The sequence below is a fragment of the Thalassophryne amazonica genome, chromosome 5 (genome assembly GCF_902500255.1).
Source record: "Thalassophryne amazonica chromosome 5, fThaAma1.1, whole genome shotgun sequence".
In the NCBI taxonomy this organism is placed as follows: domain Eukaryota; kingdom Metazoa; phylum Chordata; class Actinopteri; order Batrachoidiformes; family Batrachoididae; genus Thalassophryne; species Thalassophryne amazonica.
The window spans coordinates 17,295,623-17,320,785 of NC_047107.1; the positions used below are offsets into that span (position 1 = coordinate 17,295,623).

At 41.1% G+C, this 25,163-nt stretch overlaps 1 protein-coding gene across 1 annotated transcript in view; it reads left to right on the plus strand.

Moving 5' to 3' along the window:
• Window positions 1-25,163, plus strand: part of arid3c (AT rich interactive domain 3C (BRIGHT-like)) — a 183,394-nt gene that overhangs the window by 37,736 nt on the left and 120,495 nt on the right. Inside the window, exon 3 of the mRNA XM_034169534.1 lies at window positions 17,187-17,259. Within this exon, the coding sequence (XP_034025425.1) occupies window positions 17,187-17,259 (73 nt within the window). The remainder of the gene's footprint in view (window positions 1-17,186; window positions 17,260-25,163) is intronic.

Consider the following 25,163-nt stretch of genomic DNA (forward strand, 5'->3'; position numbering starts at 1 on the left):
CCCTGATTATGATTATGACATAGAGGGGCTCACCTCTGGCTGGTATATAACCTGACATATATACCTGACACACACACATATATATATATATATATATATATATATATATATATATATATATATATATATATATATATATATATATATATATATATATATATATATATACATATATACGAGGTCTGTTAGAAAAGTATCAAACCTTTTTTTTTTTTTTTTTTTTTTGCAAAAACCTGATGGATTTGAATCATGTGTGCTTGCATGAGCCAACCTTGAACCTTGGTGCGCATACGTGAATTTTTTCACGCCTGTCGATTGTGTCATTTGCTGGTAAGCAGCCTTTGTGTGAGGATGCGTGTTGTGCTCTCTGCGGATTTTCATTGCAAGGAAAAAGATAGAACGACTGGAGCAGCGCTACTGCATCAAATTTTGCCAGAAACTGGGCGACAGCCAGGTGGAAACCATTCGGAAGATTCAGATGGCTTTCGGTGATGAGCCTGTGGGCATCACCCAGATTAAGGAGCAGTACAACCGGTTTAAAGACGGCCACACAACAGTGGAGAGCGAGCCACGCTCCGGTCAGCCATCAACATGCAGAAATGACCAGATAATTTCCAAAGTGAACGCTGTGGTGAGGCGGGACCATCATGTGACTATCTGAGAAATTGCAGAAGAGGTGGACATCAGCACTTTCTCGGCACATTCCACTGTGACAGAAGATTTGGCCATGAAAAGGAGTGGCGGCGAAATTCATGCTGAAGCTGAAGGCGGAGCAAAAGCACCTTCATGTTGAAGTCTCGCAGGACATGCTGGATTCCGAAAAATGATGCCCACCTCTTCCACAATTTCTCGGAGAGTCACACAACTGAAAAGTCACCGAAAGCCGTCTGAATCTTCTGAATGGTTTCCACCTGGCTGTCGCCCAGTTTCTGGCAAAATTTGATGCAGTAGCGCTGCTCCAGTCGTTCCGTCTTTTTCCTTGCAATGAAAATCCGCCGAGAGCACAACACACAAACTCACACAAAGGCTGCTTACCAGCAAATGATGCAACTGACAGGCATGAAAAAAATCACTCATGTGCACGAAGGTTCAAGGTTGGCTCATGCAAGCACACGTGATTCAAATCCATCAGGTTTTTGCAAAAAAAAAAAAAAAAAAGGTCGGATACTTTTCTAACAGACCTCGTATATATGCCTGATATATACCTGATATATATACTGCTCCTGTATCAACCTCCAGTTTCATTCGTTTACATTTACGTACCTGCACATAAACATAATAAGGTGTATTCACACCACTAGTCTCTATTTCATACATCCAGGCCCTTGTTTTTACCTTCCCTGTTTTTCATATCAGGGTCTGGATTGGATGTGACCTTAAGCGTTTCAGATAAAGGAAGCTGAAGATCTCGAGCCTCCTCTCATGCAGCTGTCATGCTGTTGACCTTGACATGTGGCGTGTCACGTGAGTCCTCCCGATCCGTTGGAGAATCGACCGTTGCATGGGGTTTCTCACGTGATTCCTCCCGATTGCGATCATCATTCTGCTTTGCTGTCGTCAGATGATTGGTCCACTTGGACTCTCTGGTGCCTTTTTTTCCCCATTGGGAATGATCCGCCGCTTCTGTTCGTGCACAGCTCATCTCCTCTGGTTGTGAGTGGCATGTCCTGGTAATGTACCCTTAGTTGTTGCAGCTCTGGCACTCCGCCTCTTTAAAATGGTGGTCGTCTGGCATGTGTCCTCTCCCTTTCCACCGGTAGCACAGTTTTCCACTTTCCTCTTTCTTGGGAACAGCTTTTTTGAAAATGGTGTTGGTTTTCAGGGACTTTTGTGACCACTGCATTACCTTTTGTTTTGCCACTTCGTGTGCCAGGCCCATTTCATAAGCTCCTATAAGTCTTTTGTGTGGGCAGCATTCAGCATTCGGTCCCGCGGCTCATAGCTGTGAACACCGCAAACGAATCTATCTCAATGCATCATCCAAAAATGCTTCAAATTTGCACGTTGAAGCCAGTTTTCTGAGACTAGCCATGAATTCTCTGATAGATTCATCTTCTCTTTGCCTTTGGGTGTTAAACTTATATCATTTAGCAGATCCCATGCCAATGACTTTGTGCGCAGTGATGTGCACATATACAAACACAGCAGCAGCACACTTCTAAATAAAGTAAACCAGATGACTGCAATGCCCTGCTGTAACTGCAGATAGTTAAAATTTCAGACAGAAAAGATTGGTCGATTTATTAAGGGGAGGATTCAGACAGTTTGCAAAAGAATTCAGTTTTCCAGGAGGCAGTCAGCTGGGCCATGTTTTCCAAATTCTGATCCAGTAACAAGAGTCCTCATAATAGTTCAGTGTCTGAGCATAGAGTAAACAAACACACACACACATTAGAGACAAATATGTAATCAAGAGCACCTGAATCGAGCTGCTGAAGTCTATTTGGCTGATGAGTGCAGAAATGTGACCTGCTTATAAAGGGAACCAAAGAAAAGACGCTGCTTACTGCAAAATAAAAAGCAGGGGTGTGAGATGTTGACGTAGGTGTGATGACTGCACAAAACTGGAAGTACCCAGGGACAGTGAATGCAGCAGACGAATGGGAGCAGGTGTGGCAGAGAGGAGAGCAAGGTGGGTGATAGGATGAACACCAAAAGAGAGAAAATATACCAATCGAGAGAGGGCAAATAACTGGAAGGCGAAAACACACAATGACACACCAAAAGTGAGAGGTGAAAGGAATCTCCTGCACCACCGATTGATGCAGACAGGTGTTGAAGAGAAACCCTTCCACTGTCTTCCTAAAACCCATAGAAAGACATGAGGAAAGAATCCACTAGGCGTGATGGAGAAATGAAGCTAAATACAGTGTTGAACGCTAACCCCTTACACAGAGTGTGTGTGAGTCTGCCTGTGTTGTGTAAATTTAAGGCGTTTAATTATAATTCCATTCACATTATTTCAGGAAACTGGTGAATAATTCTGCTTTGTTCTGCCGGTGGTTGCGTTGAAATATGAATTGCTGAGATGATCCATGTCGAGCAACTAAATCTTCTGAGGTAAATTGCCAGGTTGGAGGTGTTTGTGTGTTTCACTTTTCTACTCATTATTTTAATCTCAGTCATGCCAAGAACTAAGTTAACCAATGTTTCAGCATGCAGCTAGTGAGACATCATGTGAGTGAGATCTGTGCTTCACTGCAGTGTTGCCACATACAACTTAAGATTCCCAATTCATGTTTACAAAGCACCTTCAGCTCACAAAAAAATTCAAAATTGCCCAATCTGGCAGCATTGCTTTGCTACAACCAAGGACTTAGTCGATAACATCAGAATGCACATTGTTAAATCAACAATCGTGATATTATTGTACACGATATGTATCACACACCCCTATTTTTCTTAAACACTGTGGCTAAAACAATTTTCAAATGCCTCAAATAGCAGATTATTTTGATGAGATGAGTGTGTTCATGCACTCTGCGTCCCACAGCCAGGATGTCCCACACACACTCCATTATATGTGCCTATGTGTTTTGGGGACAAGGCACAACACGTTGTTGAGAGTATTGGTCAGGTGTGGCACAAAAATGCAGTTTATGCTTAGCATAGAATAGGACAGCCCTAGGTCAACCTCTAATGCATAGAAACGCTTATTCTTAAAGTGTAGGTGACATGATACGAGGTCTGTCCATAAAGTATCGTACCTTTTTATTTTTTTTAAACTATATGGATTTGATTCATATGTTTTCACGTCAGACAAGCTTGAACCCTCCTGCGCATGCGTGAGTTTTTCCACGCCTGTCGGTGACGTCATTCGCCTGTGAGCACGCCTTGTGGAAGGAGTGGTCCCGCCCCCTCGTCGGATTTTCATTGTCAGGAATTGGCGGAATGATTTGGGTTTTTTTTCCATCAGAATTTTTTCAGAAGCTGTTAGAGACTGGCACCTGGAAACCATTTGAAAATTTGAAAATTTTATGGGCTTCACAGAGAATAAGGTCTGTTAGTACAGCTTTAAGGACCCCTTTAAGGACGTTCAGTGCACCGGCTCCGAGCTGCGACGACGCGGCACAAGCCACCGGACCATTTCTAAACGGATGGCTCTGTGGATACGAGACTGTCGTGTGCTCTTTCTCTGGTTATCACAAGAGCTGGACATCAGCCATTTTCCGGCAGATTTCACTTTTAACAAGAGATTTTGTCATGGAAAGCCGCGCGGAGGCTTTGCGCGTCACGACCGATTCGCTTTGGAAGCGAGACTGAAGGTTTTCCTCCAAAGTTTCTTCTCTCTCATTGTGGTCTAAATAAGGCTCAAAACCATAAGGCTGTGTCCTCTACAGCTGCTTCAGAAAAACCTTCAGACTGGACTTAAATAAAAAAAGCTTCACACTAGGAAAACAAATTGTCCGAAAACAGCTCAACCGCTGTGTTTACAATTGATTTGTGCTTGAATCAGCAGGTGCCTTTCCGGTGATGATGTAGCAACAATATGGCCGTGGCTGAGGGTTGAAATACTAGACCTTCACCTCCTCATGTACAAACCTCTCCTATTTGCATGGTCCCTCCCACAATTTTGCACACTCAGGTGGGCAAAGCCCGAATTGTATATTCATGAAGGCACTCTGAATGGGGTCTAAATGTACAGTACAAGGTATTTTGTGCATTTGAAAGATGCAGTCCTCAGTGCCCACGGTTCATAAATCAGTATGTACTTTTTTTTGTGAGTGATATGGTTGTGCGTTTTATCACACACAAACCTTTAGTAAATCAGGCCCGTAATGTTAATATGAAACGAAGGACAAAATGTGTAACCATTTAATATTTAACTAGAAATTAGTTTGTTGAGGATTGGCTGCCTGAACCAGCTCAAGCTCCCCGACTTGCTGCAGTTCAGGCAGTGCACTGATCCATGAGGACCTGAGTTAGTCCTGCCTTTTTTAGTACACATCCAAAATGTCTTATCAACTATCTGGGAGGGACTCAGAGTAGAGCCGCTGCTTCTTCGCATTGAAAGGAGCCAGTTGAGGTGGTTCGGGCACCTGGCGAGGATGCTCCCTGGTCCTCTATCAAGGGAGGTCTTCCAGGCACGTCAACCTGGGAGGAGGTCCTGGGGAAGACTGAGGACATGCTGGAGAGATTATATTTCCCAGATGGCTTTGGAATGCCTTGGTATCCCCGGGAAGAGTTACAGGACTTGGTTGAAGATAAAGAAGTGTGAGGTGAACTGCTTGCTCTGCTGCCACCGCGACCTGGACCCGGACAAGCAGTTGAAAATGAATGAATGAAAACTTTGACTTCAACCTGGGATCAAGCTAAATCTCCATCTTGTAATGTTCCTCCTCATTCTGTTCTCTTTTCAACATGAAATGAAAGCCGTGTGCCTTCAGAAGATCTACGGGGCTGATTATCTGCACAACAAACACAAAGCAGCCTTGAGTCACTTCCTTGAATAAGCTGATGTCTGAATCTATGTTAATTGAATATTCATTTTTGCATATCAAATGTTACCATGTTGAAAGAAGCATTGTTATGTGCCGACGCGGGTTGAGGAGCGGACCTGCGTCTGACTGAACCCAGCGCTAAATAACCAGAAAGCGGTTCCAAAAACAAAACATTTATTTCCCTTTCCGTGCAATAAGTGTGTACAACATAATATATAGCCTGTCTGGCGGAGTGAAGGACGGCGCGCTCTCCAGCGCCCAAAGGGATCGAAGCCCGGCGCTTCTGGACTCAAATTCACCACCAAACACCCCCCAGGTGGACACGACAAACTGACTCTGTGAAGGATAGAAGAGGTGAGGTAAGTCAACAGCTACAACTAATATCCTTCAAAGGCACACGCTATCAGCAACACATTCAGGTCTGACTTTAAGCTTTATGTAAATGAGCAGCTTCTCACAACAGGTGGAGGATCATCAGTCCGCACGCCACGGCCGTGAGAAGCGAGCTGCACAATTCTCATCAATGTTCAAATATACTGCGTAACAAAATACCAAATTACTATTAACACTTATTCAGACAATCAATCACCTCTGATGTGTGCTGACAGCATGTGTCCCTCACCCGTCCTCCTTCACAGGCACGATGTGTCAAACCCAGGCGCTGTCCTCAGCGTCTCACAAACGAACGTCACAAGGTCGAGTTCCCGGCAATTCTGCTTGAACCACTCATGGCTCAAATGCAGAACGCCATCTAATTATCTGCTTCAGCTGAAAGTCCTTAAGTCTGCACGTGAGCATCATCCACAGGTGCTGCGAGTCATTAGGCCTGCATGTGGACATCCTCCACAAGTGCAGCCAATAATGTTGATGAGGGTGAAGGATTCTTCTGCCAGCACCGTCTCCACAGACAAAAACCAGTTTGCACACCACCTGGAGAGCAAAGAAAAGAAAACAACACAAAAACATCCAGCCAACCCCCCAACACACAACAAGCATGGTGCAATAATTTACTGTTAAATCTGTTGACTTTCCTTCAGGCCAAGTTGCCTTTTCAAGTTGGCCACATAAAGCAGTACGTTCAAGGACTGTCTGGATACCTTTTTATTTTTGATGATGACGCTGTTTTATCATGGTATTACTTTTTTTTACACATTTTGGGAGGAATGACGTTGGGTCCCTTAATGTTTTATCAAAATAGTGTTTTATTTAAGTTCAAGGATTCCCTGAAAAGTTCTACCTCCAACGTAATTATTGTCATGACACACAAGATATCGAAGTGAAGTTGGTACAAGAATAATCTTTTACTTGATGACAGTCACTACAATTTCAGGCATGCACAGAATTGCCTTTGACGTAACATGTGCACACAAGTCGGTTAAAAAATGGTGACAAACATAGACATCCGTTTGAAACAACTTGCTTCTTCTTGAACTGAAAATCCAGCCACGACACGTCAGTGTGACCAGGCCAGCTCCGACTGATACTCGTATGTGGATACTTTGCAAAAGCTGCACATGTGCTTCAAGCAGGTTCATTTTATAAAACACACAATTCTTCAGCTTGTCGATGCTTGTGCATGCATAAGTCAACAGACAGATTGTATCACAGCAGCTCAAATCTTACCACGATCACCGCACAGTCCAGCTCTCACACCCTTTGACTTGTACCTTTTTCCCCAAACTGTGCGTCGCTGGGGCCGTTTTTTTTCTTTTTTAAATTGTTTTATTTTTTTTCCCTTTTTTTCAACAAAACACAACAAAACAGATCACATAGCAAACAATTCGAAGTACAGAGTGGAATATAGAAGAAAAAAAAATTCTTAAAAAAATCGTAAAGCATCCAGGTAATCACACATACAGGTCCCATTTGTTCCAGAATTTATGGAAAATGTCCAAATTTAGGTTGAGCCCAAACGTTACTTTTTCCATCTGCCTGATTCCAATTATTATGTCTGTCCAGTCTTTGATAGTCAGAGTCGTTTGAGTCATCCATTTCTTCGTAATAGCTTTCTGTCCAGCCGTCAACAGTATATTCCATAAATATTTGTTTATATTGTTCATTGTCTGAGTTTTCAAGCCCAGGTACATGGTTTTTAAAGTCTTGCGGAATGATGGTGTTCTAGATACATTGTAATGCATTATTAATCTCCATTCAGTATTTTTGAATTACAGGACATTCCCAAAACAAATGATAGTAATGAGCCATTTGGCGACCACATCCTCTCCAGTACTGAGTGTTTCCTTGTGAGTAGTGGACACTTTGACATGGTGTTAAAAAAGCGCAAAACACTTTTCCAGCCAAATTCCTTCCAAATATGTGAGTTTGTGGTCCTCCATTGAGGTGTACATATCCTTTCCCATTCCCTATCTGTTAAAACAAAATTACCTTCGTGTTCCCATTTATTTTTAATGTAGATAGTAGAATGATATTGATATGATATTATCCCCCCAGAAAGTTCTGACTTATATGCCTTAATAAAAAGATCAATTAGGGAATTATGGTCCTTGTTGCTTTAATTTCTAGATTACTACAGTTTCTTATTTGTAAGTACCTGTAAAAATCTGTATTTTCTAAGCCAAAGGATTCTTTTATCTTTTCAAAGATTTCTATGTAATTATCTTTAACAATTTCATGAAACATTTTTAAGCCTTTCCCTATCCAGAACTTAAATCTTGGATCTGTGTTATTAGGCACAAAACTTGTATCATAAGCAAACCAGCGCATGATTTTCACATCCTTGTTAAGTTTATGTGTTTTGATGGGGCTGATTTTTTTTTTTTTTTCACCGATGGGATGCAAAAACATGTCTGGCATTGGCTTAAGCGTGTGGAAAGAGGAAATGACTACCACGAAAAGCAATGCCACTGGCTGATAGAGAACATTCCAGGCTTTAAGCAGATATGCCATTCATGGGAGTATTTTGTTGGTTATTGAAATAATTGTGTAGGACGCAGACCTTTTCAGTTGACCCTCTTAACGTGGAATTTAACATTATCAACTGGAAGATATGATAATGTATTTTGAATTCTCACCATTGAGAGTGGGAGTGGGGGGTGTATTTTAGTAATCTGAGGTACGTCTTGTGACATATGTCTCAGAGGTCTCAAACAAGCTGTGTCCGGCCAAAATAATAGTCATAGCAGGAACATGTCTGTGAAAACACTCATAGAACTGTGGGGAATTGGTGATATTTAACATTAAACCTCAAACACATACAAATGGGTGATTCTTTAACTACGGGCACTATTGGCCTTGTAAATGTAATTTCCACCACACCATTGCCTTACAATATAAAGCGCCTTGGGGCAACTGTTTGTTGTTATTTGGCGCTATATACATGTGCTCTGATGTCACTGTTTATCTCCATAGAAACTACCCAAACAATCTTTCATACAAACTGTTTAAAGGGACATTACAGTGTTGTGGTGGAAATTACGGCAATAGTGTGGGACAACTACATTTTGTTTAAAAAAATCACAACAGTTGTATGACATTGAATACCCCAATTATGTTTTGATTATTTTACTGATATTTTATTCAGAGATATTTTAAAACATTAGAAAAAACGTTTTTTTTACCATTCATTTTTATCATTGAAGATCAAAAGTCTGGGTGTGGGACAAGCACAAAATGGCAATATTTGCATATAATGATGCTGAAAAAAGGTGAAAAAGTCATCATAGACTACTAGAACAAATTTCTTAACACACTTTCATTATAAAGATAACTATAAAAGTGTGAAATTTCCCCTTTTTTCTGTTTTTCATACAATATGATCAAAGTGCCTGTAGTCGTAGTCTAAGAATCACCCAAATGCTAAAAAAGGAAGTGATTTTGTAATAATGCAATTATGTTATTTGAACTAGAGTTTAATGTGAACTATTTAACGTGAAGTTAACATCTGGATGAAAATCTCCATGAACCAAAGATTTTTATATCTTTATGCTTAACAAATCTAAGTTTAATTGATGATCATTAAGGGTTAAATGAGTGTGCCTGCAGCACAAATGTCCACCTATTCTCACAACACAATCACATTTGAACCATTTCCAGAACTGTTAAGTTGTGTGTTAATGTGTCAGTGAAAATGTAGCTAGTTACAGCTTTAAGTCAAGACAAACATTATCTTGAGTCAACGCATTCTCTGTTTACGACTTTAAATTTATTGAAATTCAGAGATTTAGTGGATTACATCACAATACAAACTTTGTACAAAGCTAACAACCAAGCCTTACCACTTCATGTCCAGAACCTGTTCAAGATGAGGGACTCTGAATATAGTTTACGAGGATGTGCTGTGTTCAAGAAGCCTCCTATGCACACTAATGTAAAGGTTTTTTGTGTTTCAGTTAAAGAGGTGAAGGTTTGGAACGAATGTCCTGTTGAAATTAGATTATGTGGTTCTTTAGTTTGTTTTAAGAAACATTATATATATTTCCGGATATAATGAAAAATATAGTTGAATTAAATAATGTATAAATATGATGTATAACCTTGTTAATGTATGGTATGTATCTGTGGTGTATATATGTATATATATATAGGAGTGTGAGCAAAAATGAATATGTATTTATGAGTCTGTGTTTTTTTGAGCATAAGTGCTAATAGTGTTGGACTTGGACTTTTGGTATGGGGGGTGGGTAACTGATAAGCTTTGCTTCTTCCCACCCCCTTTCAAACACACAGTGCAAATTTTGATTTTGTTCCGGTTTTGTTTTGATACGTTGTGACTGTGCTGTGTTGCTGAAATAAATTTCATTCATTCATTTCATTCATTCATTCATTCATTTCATTCATTCAAGTAATGTATTTAACAGGCGCACAGCAGATGGGGAAAAATATTAATGGCCTCACAGACCAAAATGTTCAAGAAGTCTGTGGGATCCTTCCACAGAAAAAAAATGGAACATGCTTTGAACGTTTTAAAAAAATAATAATACATTTTTAACAGTCTACGAGGTCTGTTAGAAAAGTAACGGACCTTTTTATTTTTTGCGAAAACCATATGGATTTGAATCACATGTGATTGCATCAGCCAAGCTTGAACCTTCGTGCGCATGCGTGAGTTTTTTCACGCCTGTCGGTTGCGTCATTCGCCTGTGAGCACGCTTTGTGAGAGGAGTGGTCCAGCCCCCTCGGCGGATTTTCATTGTCAGGAAAATGGCTGAGCGACTGCAGCTTTGCTGCATCAAAATTTTTTCAGAAACTGTGAGAGACAGCCAGGTGGAAACCATTCGGAAAATTCAGATGGCTTTCGGTGAAGATTCAATGGCCATCACAGAGATTAAGGAACATTACAACTGGATTAAAGATGGCCCACAGCGGCTGAGGGCGCACTGCGCTCCGAGCGGCCATCAACAGGCTGAAACGACCAGATCATTTCCAAAGTGAAGGCTGTGTTGATCCGGGACGTCGTCTGACTACCAGAGAAATAGCAAGCGAGGTGGACATAGCACTTTTTCGGCACATTCCACTGTTACAGGAGATTTTGTAATGAAAGACGTGCGGCGGAATTTGCGCGTCAGGATGGAGCTGCGTAATGGCACAGAACAAAAAGCACCTTCGTGTTGGAAGTCTCACAGGACATGCCCAGCTCTTCCACCATTCGGAAGATTCAGACAGCTTTGGGTGGCTTTTCAGTCGAGTGAGTATCCGAGAAATTGTCGAAGATCTGGGCATGTCACATGTCCTGTGAGACCAACACGGAGGTGCTTTCATTCTGCGCCATTAGCGGCTCCGTGGCGAATTCCTCTGCTCCTGTTTTCATGACAAAATCTCCTTTAACAGTGGAATGTGCCGGAAAAGTGCTGATGTCCACCTTTTCTGCCATTTCTCTGGCCAGACGATGTCCCGGATCAACACAGCATTCAGTTTGGAAATGATCCTGTTGTTTCAGCCTGTCGATCGCCGCTCAAAGCGCGGCGCGCCCTCAGCCGCTGTGGGCCATTTTTAATCCAGTTGTAATGCTCCTTAATCTCTGTGATTCCCATAAGATCTTCACCGAAAGCCATCTGCATTTTCCGAATGGTGTCCACCTGGCTGTCCCTCACAGTTTCTTGAAAAATTTGATGCATTGCTGCTCCAGCCGTTCAGACATTTTCCTCACAATGAAAATCCGCCAAGGAGGGAGGACCAGTGCTCACTCAAAGCCTACTCACAGGCGAATGACGCAACCGACAGGCGTGAAAAAAACTCACGCATGCGCACGAAGGTTCAAGCTTGGCTGACGCAATCACATGTGATTCAAATCCATATGGTTATTGCAAAAAATAAAAAGGTCCGATACTTTTCTAACAGACCTCGTATACACAGCTTTCTCTCTCTCTGTGTCTCTCTTTTTTGGGCAACAATTTCTTGTTTCATTATATGTAATGCAAATACTTCTGTCCACAGATTTGTGGCTTCCACAAGGATTCAGTTCTAAGTTTCAGCCACATTATCTTTAAGATCAGTGCAAACAAGAGCAGAAGGATTTTTTTTTTTTTCAAATGACAGATCTGTAACAGAGGAGTAAAGGGTGATGGTGGGAGTAAGCAAGTTGAGAAAATGAATGTCTTATTCATTCATTCATTTTCTATACCTACTTACTCCAGTTAAAGCCCCCGTCACACATAGCAAGAATTTGCCAGAAGCACGCCTGACATGGCAAATATTGTCATAATCCAACACAGGCGGGTGGAAAAGAGGCGTGGCCAGCAGTGTCTGAGCGCAGACAGACTGCCTCGTCCACACCTGTCAGATCGCATCCAGAGCGTATGTAGACAACACAGATTGCTGTCAGATGGCCATAAAAACTGCTGCAGACTGCCTGATCTCCAAATGTCTGCAGTAGGGCTGAAACGATTACTCGAATAACTCGAATAATTTGATTACAAAAAATGATCGAGGCATAGAAGCTTTGTTTACTGTTGTAGTACATATGCCAGGCCTGTGTGTGGTGCTGTAACGTCCCCAGAAAAACAATAGAAGAAGACTAGAGACGTTACACTCCTAGAGACGTGCGTTGAACGTACTCCCTCCCTCCTCTTCCTACTGCCTCCGTGCGTTTTCACAAAAACGTAGTGGCCGTGGCATCCGCAGAAAACGTACGGCAAAAAAAAAACGCACGGTGGGTTGTGACCGGGGCTTAACAGCTAATAATTTAGCCCTTAAAGCTACGACTTTCCAATGCGACACAGAGTAAAATAAAGCCTTTTATGAGAAAGAGGGTCCACACTGATCATCTGAAATAGACTGACTGTGCATTTAAAGTGAAGCACTGTGTTTTTCTATTTTAAAAAAACATGGTCTGCTCGACGTGGTGAGTGGGTACCCACAGTCGAAGCTGGCTGTTGTCTGTGTTGTTCAGACTCGCACTGAATGTTTCGCTTTTTAATTTTTGCTTTTTTGGGGCAAAACACAATGCTTCACAAACACAGTAACTTAAAAAATAAAAAAGAAAACTGACTGCAAGGCTTGCATGCTCAACCTCCAGCTGAAATGCATCTGCTTAATCGCAGAGAAAGAGGGATTAAAAAAAAATCATGTAGGGATCCAGTCCACCAACCTTTAAAAATAATAATAATAATAACACTATGTAACACAATTTTTGTTCCTGGCTTCTAAGTGTTATATTTCAACTGCTTATGTCTAAAGTCTATGGAAAAATGACTACATTCAGCACAAACTTTGATTTTTTTTTTTTTTAACGTTCTAAAAGTTTCTTGAAATTTCTAGATAATTCTGGAAACTTCTAGAGAATTGTGGACAGTTCTAGTAGTTAAAGAATATTCTAGAAGACTACTCAGTAGTAGTGAAGGCGAATCGAGAATATTCTTGAAAACAGACAAATTTCAAAATATCATTGTCCTGATCACAGAAGCAAAGTTTCTGTGGAATAACAGCTATTTTCTATTTATTTAAGGCATAACAGGTTAGGAAAACACACTGTGTACCCAGGAACAAAACAAAAATAAAAATTTGTTACATAGTGTTATATATATATATATATATAAAAAAAAAAACTCAAAATGGTTAAATTTTACACGTTGGGGGGAAAAAAACAACAGAAAGCCATATCCCATCGCCATTTCAGCAAAATGTTAAGACTTTGGCACACGACATTGTGCCATTGCTTAGGGAGAGCCCTGGTCTATTGATGTTTAAAAATGCAAAAGTACTTTTTATACGATTACTTGATTAATCCCCAGAATGATCGATAGAATACTCTATTAATAAAATAATCAATAGCTGCAGCCCGAGTCTGCAGGGCAGACTGGAATGCTGTTTTCCTAACGTGAACGTGGTACACCTGTGCTCTGCGCGCACGTGTGGGGCTGTAATTATCACTAAGCTGTGTGTGTGTGTGTGTGCGTGCGTGCGTGCATAACACTGCCTGGGCCACTAAGCGCGCGCGCGGGGCACACGTGGACAAATGAACAGCTTCACTCCAAAGTTTGCTGGCATTGGGCCATACAGTCCCTCAGACGGAGCGCCTTTCCAGGGAAATTTCTTTTTTCTTGTTTGCTCACTACAGCAGCAGAATGCAACTCTGGACACTGCAATGGTTGGATTATCACATGGAATTATTTCTTTTCTTTTGGGTGAGACGATTCTAACCACAGGCTGCTGCTGTCCTGGCTTCATGTCCATGTGTGCTGTGAAACATCCTGGACCGCTGTTGGAGGTGAGATGCATGCTTATTAATGGTATAACGGCCTGGCATAAATGCCATGTGATATCTCCTCCAGAGTTAGAAGGTGGACATTTATTACAACGTGAGATCCATCTGGCTCAGAGTCTGATGCGCGCAGTGACGCATTACTGTGCAGCACAGAGAGAGGCAGCTGCCCCTGTTATGATGGAGACTAGGGTTAAGCCGGATACTCGTTTCAGACACACAAGGGTGTTTATTAGAGTAAATACGTATTCCTTCTTTAAACAGGAATGAAAATGGACAATTTTCTGGGTGGGCACGTTGTTTCAAATACATTTTTCTCAAAAAAATGTCTTGCAGATTGCTGTCAGCTCAATGTCCAAGAATACATCTGATCAGGGTTCATAGTCCATAATTAAAAAGCTCAGGAAACAGCAATGACGCAAGTAAACTGTGCTCTCTGTGTGGTATATTGTCAGACAGATGTTTGTCACTAAAGAAAAACACAAAAGGACCACTCTTTTTTATGTCTGGAAACGTACAACCAGTCAGAACTACAGTTGTCCTGCCTTGGTCTTACACCACCCTGGTCAGAATTTCCAAGTAGGTTTAGTCAGAACCAACAAGTGTTTTCTAGATGAAGAGCAAAACACCTTCAAGGAAGTAAACAAGTCATCTTCTCATCTTGGCAACCACCAGCTTTCCCATCAGCCTGGCTATGTTACTGACACCTTACAGCTTCACCACATCAATCAAGAGAGCTATTGATACCTGGACATACAAATCCATTCAGATCACTTGCAAATAAGAGTGTGGACATTAAAACTGTTACAGAATATCACATTTGAGACATTTCAGATTGCCACTGGCCTGTGGTGCCAGTGATTAAAAAGTTGGATTATTATTAATGTTTGTACATTTTTTTTGTAAATTCCAAACCAGTGTTTTGCATTGCTGCCCCATTCTCCATGTAATGTGGATTTGCGTCAGGAAGGGCATCCAGTGTAAAACTTGTGCCAAATCAACATGCAGATCTGTCTCAGGTCTACTGTGGCCACCCAACTGAAAAGAGGGAGAATCCAAAGGAATTTACTATTTATTTTATGTTTAAATGTGCGTGAGCATTCACATGAAGAAAGGCTCAACATTCCTAATTTTAATTACCAGCTTTTCTTGAATATCAAAACTCCAATCAACATGCAAGCTGCCAAAAAAACAAGAAGACGATGCTGACAGTACATATGGGATGGATGCATTCATGGACTTGCTTCTGTAATTATAATGTGAAGTGGGAGACAACCCCGTGCCGGTGGAAACTCCAAAGCATGTGGTGATGAAATATGAACCTGAATATGTTAAGTTTGGATTTACGATGAAGTGACAATCCGATCAGATGAAGCACTAAATCAATCGAAGCTCCAGAGACACTTACACACAAAGGACTCAGGATGTGTCGAGAAGCCAAACGAATGTTAATAATTGTTGAAGATGAGCGATGACGTTGAATGCCAACTTGTAGAAATAATAAAGACAAGTCCACACATTGAGATACAAGTAGATGAGTGGACAGATGTTCATAATGCCCCTTTGTTGTTACTTTTTGTTAGATACTGCATTTCTTTTTTTTATTTGTCATGGAGGTTTTACTCATTCATTCAAAAAGAACTCAGAACTTTTTTAATAATCAAAAGTGAGTGATAAGTTTTAACTTTGCGCACTGTTTTGAAACACAAGGTTCGGTCAGATCGGCACACAGAAATGATCACACAGACTGCATTTTGCTAGAATAAAAAGGCGTATATTTATTCCCCACAAAAGCAGTTACATCAAACACAAGTGGTTGCAGCGCATTTTTCTCTCTTACCGTGACGCCTTTAAGGTGGAGAGCCAACACCTTCAGCAGAGTGCGCCTGTCAACCGGCTGGGCGTTCGTACGTTAACCCGCAGCAGACTCTGTTGAAGCATGGTTCTACTCCCTCTTTTCTAGTGTGTCCGCGAAGGGAGGGTGAGTGGCCAACTCAACCTCCCTGGCGCACATAATTTCTTTAATCAACAGGCATCTGAAAGTTATTTTCTCTCTCTTACAAAGACATAATAAAAGCAGCTCTTCGCTCCCAGTTCAGAATGATCCCAGCATGCTTCACTCCCAGTCGTTAGTGGCTACAAAAAACAAAGTCGTGCTATCAGTGTAATAATAACAAGTACATCCAGCTCTTCGCTCCCAGTTCAGACTGACCCCAGAGTGCTAAAACAAAATTAAATAACAAATACATTCTCAGGGTTACTTTAAGACAGGTGCAAAACAGCACAATAACATTTTTATTATACACGCACCTACAGTAGGACATTAAGGGCGTCTGGCCAGCTTTACTTAGATGTTCCAAGGTCAAGATATAAACCCTGGGGTGACCATGCTTTCGCGGTAGCCGGCCCCAGACTGTGGAACGAGCTAACTCAGAGTTACGTACTATTCCTGACCTAGCACTTTTTAAATCCAAGTTAAAGACTTATTTATTTAAACTGGCTTTTAACACTTAGTGGGGAGGTGACGTTCTGTTTTTTATGTGTTGTTTTAAAATTTTATTCTATATGTGTTTTATTTTTGTGAATTTGTGTTTTTAATGTTAAGCACTTTGGACACCAGTCGGTGCTGTAAAGTGCTTTATAAATAAATGTTGATTGATTGATAAGTTACAAAAGCCTGAGAACCCTGGTATAGAAAATTGTCTGTCTTGTGGTTGTACCAGAGTTTGGTGGAATAAACCAGTTGAAGCTAGTGAAAAGCCGAAGCTGTAGTTATTGTATGAAAGAATCCACAGTACATAATCACAGCACTTCTGACCAGTGAGGGAAGACTCTGCTCACATGTGGCGTTTGTTTACAAGTTTTATTCTGCTGAGAGATATGGCCTCGGTAAAGGAAAGTGAACCATGAGAGAAGCGCAGCATTGTAAGATTTTGATCTCTGGTACGGATCAAATCAACAGACAACTGTATAGGTGTGAAAGCAAGTGTGGAGCAGGACAGGTCAATGACCGGTCATATGTTTTCTTTATTTTCATTATCAAATGTGATTAAAAGTTTAACTGATTTCTGTGTCTTTTCTTGCAGTTGTATGAAATAGATGATGACGAAAAGCGCAAAGACTTTCTTGATGACCTTTTCACTTTCATGCAGCAACGGGGTAAGTACACAAATGATGCTTTAATCAGGAATGTTTGTTATATGTTTTGAACAAAATGAACAAATTTAATAACTGGACTCTATACCTCATTGAGTCCAGGGTGTACATAGAGAATATATGAGGTGCATTCAAAAGGTTTCAAAAGGTATCTCCTCCTTTGGACTGCACACACTTCTCCCAACTGTTCTGCCACTGTTGGAAGCATTTCTGGGAGGCTTCTTTTGGAATGTTGTCCAGGTGGACCGTCACCTTCAGCATGATGTCTTCTCGCAACTCAAATCGAGTCCCTTTTTAGTATTGTTCTGATCTTAGGGAACAGCCAAAATCAGAAGGAGCCATGTCAGGAGAGCAGGGAGCCTGATGAATCACAGGAGTGTTGTTTTTTGGCCAGGAATGCCTGACCTGAATGCAAAATAGGCAGGTGCATTGTCATGATTGAGCTGCCAACTTGTTGCTGCCAACAGATCAGGTCATTTATGGCACGCAGCATGACAAAGGTAATATAGGACTTCTCGATAATACCCTTTATTAATATTTTTGCCTTCTGGTGTGCACTCATGATGCACCACCCCTCAGGAGTCAAAGTGGTCAGCATGACATTGACATTGCTGCACACCTGCTGTGCTTTCTTTGGCTTCGGTGATGTTGGAAGTTTCCATCACGTTGACAGAAATTTGGTTTCCCTGTCATACACGTAAACCCATGTCTCAGCACCCCCGATGATGGTGTTTTGGAAGTCTGGGTCACTATTTCCTTATTCCAGTATGTCCTGCAAGACTTGCAGACACAGTTTCTGCTCCGGCTTCGACACAAATTTCGCCAACACTCTCCACGTGCCAAAATCCATTGTCAAAATGAAATGTATCTGTGAATGAATGAACCTGTGCTTATCTCCACCTCATCCACAAGTTCTTGGATGGTGACATGATGTTCATCCATGACCGAAGCAGTTATACCACTTTTTTTATTTGCATTATGCTCATGGCATCATTGCCAAAAGCCTGCTGAATCTTGCAAATGGTTTCCACTTGGGTATGACCAAGCTTTTTTGTAAAATTTGTTGCAGTAACTTTGCTGAAGTCGCTCTGTCATGTTATATAGCAAATGAGAAGCTGGCAGATGCTCAGTACACGTGTTCACTCCGAGGCTGACTGCTAGCGACTGATGCACTCTGCCAGCTGGAAAAAATTCACACGTGTAAGAAGGTTCCCTGCACCTCCCCACTAAACGAGAACTCACACACGTCATTTGTTTTACATAGGATAAAATAAGGTCTGATACTTTCTGAATGCACCTCGTATAAATGCGATTGTTGCAGTGACACCTGTTTGTGTGCATAAGAATCAATATGCAGGACTATGGATTGATATCATTAAGCTGTACTAGTACTCTTAGTGGTACTGCTTATCACTCTGGTACTTTAATGGCATTGTTATCTGTACTTTTTAGAAAAAAAGATCAAATTCAGTGTTGTGAAAGTGTAGTGACACGGACCCACAACAGGGGGCGCAAATGAACGGACAATAGAAGAAGTCAAATATGAACACTTTACTGTTGTGAATGCCACAACTACACACAGCAGATTATAGAACGAATACAGAATCAATCAATCAAGGTGTCGTGTGGGCAGGCTCGACGATAGGAGACGTCCGTCTGGAGAAGAACTGGAACCACACGATTTCCTCCGCCACCGAACCAGGAGAATACTGGAGCCGCCAAGTTCCGAGTCCCCAGGTGGCCACCGTCTCCGCGTGTCGGATCTGGTACTGCTGGCGAAGAGCAAAAACAGTCAGGTGTGGGTGTGTGTACACCCTGTAACAAGTATGGTGGTTATTCCACCTCCACCTATAATCCACACTCGTGTAGCTACTGTCAATCACTTAACTGGCGGGATGCAGAGCGAAGCAGTCGCGGCATACGCCGATTCCTCAGGAAAACAGCTGCAACAACGTATTCACTGAAACAACGTTAGTAGTGATAACACTCAGGCTGAGAACGTTACCTCCTTGGTAGAACGATATCTCGGCAAAGTGGTGGAGGTGTTGTCCTGCTTCTATTAGGGGTGAGGAGCAGATGATTGGTGACAGCTGTCATAGCCGCTGAGTGACAGCCGTCACCCCGGCTGCTCTTGTGGGGCGGCAGCGCCCTCTCGTGCCTGAAGCCCGCACTTCAGGCAGGGCGCCATCTGGTGGTGGTGGGCCAGCAGTACCTCCTCTTCAGCGGGCCACACAACATTTCAGAACAGAATTGGTATTGTTCATTTTCTATATGTGGTTTACCTTAAACAGTCCAGTGCAACCACACATTTGTGTGTTTAATTCTGTCTGCCATTGTCACTTCTATGTGCATATGTGTGAGAGAGTCAGAGAGCAGGAGATACAAGAGCTGCCTTTAGGCTCTGCAGATAGACAGGCTTCAAACAGCAGAGAGAAAGAGCTTTATTTTGAAAATCTCTCAACTTTTCACAAGCCATCACTCACTGCAGCTCAGAAGTGGACAGCGTGTGTCTGAGGCAACTAACAGCTAATCTGTCAACTTTTATTCCACACGTTACCATGAGAAGACACAGTGGAAAAGAGACAGATGATTTTGTGTGTGTGCGTGCACAGCAGTTGTTTCCATACTGAATTATTTTTTCACCTGGTTAAATGCTACCACAGCCCTGTCCGTTAGATCGGATCATGTAGTGTGAAGTACATTTAATTCTGAAAACAAAAATAAAGATACATTAATGATTTCTGCATTAGGATAAAATATAAAAATGACTTGAATTTAATTGTAAAAATTCTTGCATGACTAAAATTTCAAAATCTGTCAGAATTTATTTTGAGCTTTTTCATGTGGTCATGACTTCATATAGAAAAGAGTCTTACTAATTTACTAAATATGCATATTGAAGGTTGACCTTTGAACTTTATGTCATGTTTTATTCATTTATTTAATATTTATAATTATTTTAATATACTGTCAAGCGTGCATTCAATATGGGAGAGAATAACAACTTTCCAGAAATTCCCTCCATAAGACACCACTTTCAGTTGTTAAAGTGAAAATAATTTAAAAATTTGCCTTGAAAACAGTGGTTCTCAATGCTTTTACAATGAATATAGTACCACCTTAGGGCCCCTTCACACATAGTACGAATGTGGGCAAATTGAAGCAGGAATTGTATGCAATATGTGTAAAATCACACCTGCCTCCGATGCCTTGTACACCTGTTGCTACAACTATTTGCGCACACCAGCGGCTGAAAAAGAGTGTGTGCTGTGAGAGCCCATTGAACCCTCTTGCGGCAGGTGTCAGCCAAATTCCAGGTGACACACACAAACACCTAACACCACTCGCTTGGCACTTAGAAAATGTGTGGCCATTCACAATATTAGCATGACAACAGTCAGCAGACGATCACTGTCAAGCTGGATGTGAAATTTGTCTAAGTGCCCCCACGAGTGTGGCTTTGCAAACAGACACAGTGACACGTTGGTGTGGTGCGCTGAACTGACAGGGGATGTGTCCACCCATCCATCTGTGGTTCTGGATGTCATGGCTGGACAACACGTACTGTGTTTGGACGGACATGAACTAACAACTGTCCACTGTGATGCGCGTGTGTCTGCTTGCTGTTATCATGTGGACATACATAAAAACATATATTGCTGTTGCAATGGGCTGCAGCAAGCACGTGCATGCCGTACACACTGACAGGCTGCCCCAGGTGAAAAGAACCATCAGATCATAACAGGCAGTGGGCAATCTGAATGTCACGTCACCCACGTGAGCTGTTCCACATGAGGCGGTGTCAGTCCTGCGGTGCGCTGTCCACAAGACACTCGTGTTAAGCAGGACATGCCCGCGGGGCTGGCTGAACACACTGCCAGCAGATGTGGACATGATAAGAGCGCACTACTTCTCATTCATGTCATTTCATGACTGTACATCTGCGACCATGAGTCATCTACAGAGGAACGGACAGTTCATACTTGTAGTGTCCGCTTCATAAAAGGGATTCAATAAAATGTGATCTTTTTATATGGTATGTGGTTTCATTTTTTTTTAAATACATCAATGTCCTTCTTGATATGCGCCATTTTAGCTTGTAGTTGCAGTTAGTAGTCGCATATAACACAGTCTGCACCAGTCCTTGTTATAAGTCTCTTAACGCCTTTAATGCTGAAATGTGGTAGAATTTGCAGTCCGCTGTATACATGTATACATATTTCAGTGGTTTGAATGGGAGTCCAAGTTCATAGATGCGTTGTGCAAGTTGCTTAATAAGGAACACGTGTTTTTGTTTTTGAAAGATGAAAACCTAGTTTAAATATAATTACAGTGCTTACAAATGTTGTGGTTAAGCTTTTCTGGGGTGTGTATAGACTACTTGTATATGTATTTTTCATTCATTCATCTTCTACCGCTTAGTCCAGTTAAGGGTCATGGGGGGCTGGAGCCTATCCCAGCAGCCATAGAGCGCGAGGCAAGGAAAAATACAGTGTATTTTTTTTTTTTATTTAAAAAAAAAAAAAAAGAAAAAATAGGTGACTGAGCCTGAGGGAGCTCTCATACCACCAGTGGTACACTTAACACAGAAATTTATGGCCTTAAACGATTCAACGTGTGGACTTTCTTCTATCAAGAGGGAAACTGTTCCACAATGTACAACCCTGGCAAAAATATGGAATCACCGGCCTCAGAGGATGTTCATTCAGTTGTTTAATTTTGTAGAAAAAAGCAGATCACAGACATGACACAAAACTAAAGTCATTTCAAATGGCAACTTTCTGGCTTTAAGAAACACTATAAGAAATCAAGAAAAAAGATTGTGGCAGTCAGTAATGGTTACTTTTTTAGACCAAGCAGAGGAAAAAAATATGGAATCACTCAATTCTGAGGAAAAAAATTATGGAATCACCGTGTAAATTTTCATCCCCCAAATTAACACCTGCATCAAATCAGATCTGCTCATTGACATTGACCCTATGCCATGACATTGACCCTATGTGTCTTTTTTGCAAGGAATGTTTTTGCAGTTTTTGCTCTATGGCAAGATGCATTATCATCTTGAAAAATGATTTCATCATCCCCAAACATCCTTTCAATTGTCCAAATATCAACATAAACTTGTGCATTTATTGATGATGTAATGACAGCCATCTCCCCAGTGCCTTTACCTGACATGCAGCCCCATATCATCAATGACTGTGGAAATTTACATGTTCTCTTCAGGCAGTCATCTTTATAAATCTCATTGGAAAGGCACCAAACAAAAGTTCCAGCATCATCACCTTGCCCAATGCAGATTCGAGATTCATCACTGAATATGACTTTCATCCAGTCATCCACAGTCCACAATTGCTTTTCCTTAGCCCATTGTAACCTTATTTTTTTCTATTTAGGTGTTAATGATGGCTTTTGTTTAGCTTTTCTGTATGTAAATCCCATTTCCTTTAGGCGGTTTCTTACAGTTCGGTCACAGACGTTGACTCCAGTTTCCTCCCATTCGTTCCTCATTTGTTTTGTTGTACATTTTTCAATTTTTGAGACATATTGCTTTAAGTTTTCTCTCTTGATGCTTTGATGTCTTCCTTGGTCTACCAGTATGTTTGCCTTTAACAACCTTCCCATGTTGTTTGTATTTGGTCCAGAGTTTAGACACAGCTGACTGTGAACAACCAACATCTTTTGCAACATTGCGTGATGATTTACTCTCTTTTAAGAGTTTGATAATCCTCTCCTTTGTTTCAATTGACATATCTCGTGTTGGAGCCATGATTCATGTCAGTCCACTTGGTGCAACAGCTCTCCAAGGTGTGTTCACTCCTTTTTAGATGCAGACTAACGGGCAGATCTAATATGATGCAGGTGTTAGTTTTGGGGATGAAAATTTACAGGGTGATTCCATATTTTTTTCCTCAAAATTGAGTGATTCCATATTTTTTTCCTCTGCTTGGTCTAAAAAAGTAACCGTTACTGACTGCCACAATCTTTTTTTCTTGATTTCTTATAGTGTTTCTTAAAGCCAGAAAGTTGCCATTTGAAAAGACTTTAGTTTTGTGTCATGTCTGTGATCTGCTTTTTTTCTACAAAATTAAACAACTGAATGAACATCCTCGAGGCCGGTGATTCCATAATTTTTGCCAGGGGTTGTATCATCTCGTTTCGCTTCAAACTGCACTCCAGTCATCATCTATCTCAGCGAGAGATATCTGAAGATTTTGTACACAATCATTTTCACATAAATTTAGCATTAGTTCATCAATAAACGGCTGTGGAAGCGATCCTGCGGCTAAATAAGCTGCTTGCTGATGCGTTCACTGCATGTCAGACATTTCAAAGCTTCACCGAATTTCGCCTAGTGTCTGCTTAAAACTGACTTTAGGGGTGAATATTTAACTACGGGCACTATTGGCCTTGTAAATGTAATTTCCACCACCATTGCCTTACAATATAAAGCGCCTTGGGGCAACTGTTTGTTGTGATTTAGCGCTATATACATGTGCTCTGATGTCACTGTTTATCTCCATAGAAACTACCCAAACAATCTTTCATACAAACTGTTTAGGGACATTACAGTGTTGTGGTGGAAATTACGGCAATAGTGTGGGACAACTACATTTTGTTTAAAAAAATCACAACAGTTGTATGACATTGAATACCCCAATTATGTTTGATTATTTTACTGATATTTTATTCAGAGATATTTTAATAAACATTAGAAAAAAACGTTTCTTTACCATTCATTTTTATCATTGAAGATCAAAGTCTGGGTGTGGGACAAGCACAAAACGGCAATATTTGCATATAATGATGCTGAAAAAATGGTTAAAAAAACAAGTCATCATAGATTACTAGAACAAATTTCTTAACACACTTTCATTGTAAAGATAAACTATAAAAGTGTTAAATTTCCCCTTTTTTCTGTTTTTCATACAATATGATCAAGGACATAATAAGTGCCTGTAGTCTAAGAATCACCCCTTAGATTGATTTAAGAGGTTTTACCTTCATCATCTGATGGTTAATAATCCCATTAATCCATTTGATTGCTTTGGATGAAGAGACTCCGTCTCAGACGTGCTTCTGTGGTCTGAAATGACACCTGCGGAGATGCAAATGGCAGACCGATTTTAGGGGTGGACTGTTCGGTCTGCAACACCGGGACCCTAAAGAACTGGACCTTTTTTCTCTGCAAAGGTGTCAGCATTACCAAACATTATTACTCCATAAGGTCTTCTAAGTGTCTCTTGATCTCAATGGTCAAAGACCCAGAGTCATGAATGTTAATGCCAAGATAAGTGAATCTCTACAAGTCCAAACCTTTTACTGCATACATGCACACATCTCATATCACAGCCCAGAAAGCCATTGACTCATAGAAAGATCAAGACAAACCCAGAAACCCCAACTCCTCACTCAGCTTCTCAAAAGCTGCAATCGGTATACATTGAGTCTCCAAAGATCACAGAATTGTCCATGAAGTCAAGTTCAGTGAAGCTTTTCCTCTGAGGACAAAGGTATCTAAGCTGCTGGTCTCCACAAACCTTACCCATTACCCAAATCTAGGCAAGCATGGAACAGTAGACAGAACACCGAATTCCAGAAATCACTGGAAAGAAGTCAGAGATTCTGCCTTTGCTCTCCACAGCACTGAGGGAACTGTCTATAGAATGCGAGATGCAGCTTTTTGATCCCAGTAATTTTCAGGCTGTCCAAGAGAGTAGACTGTGTGTGTCTGCTTTCATGTGTTAAGCCCAGTTACTGACGGGACAGAATGGATGAGATTCAAATGTCTTTGACAAAAGGTCCTAGTTTAACAACATACAGTTACCTGAAAATCATCAGTAGTTAGAGACCGTAATTTTTAAAACAAAATTCTCATTAGAAAATCTTCAGAGTGCTGTTCAATA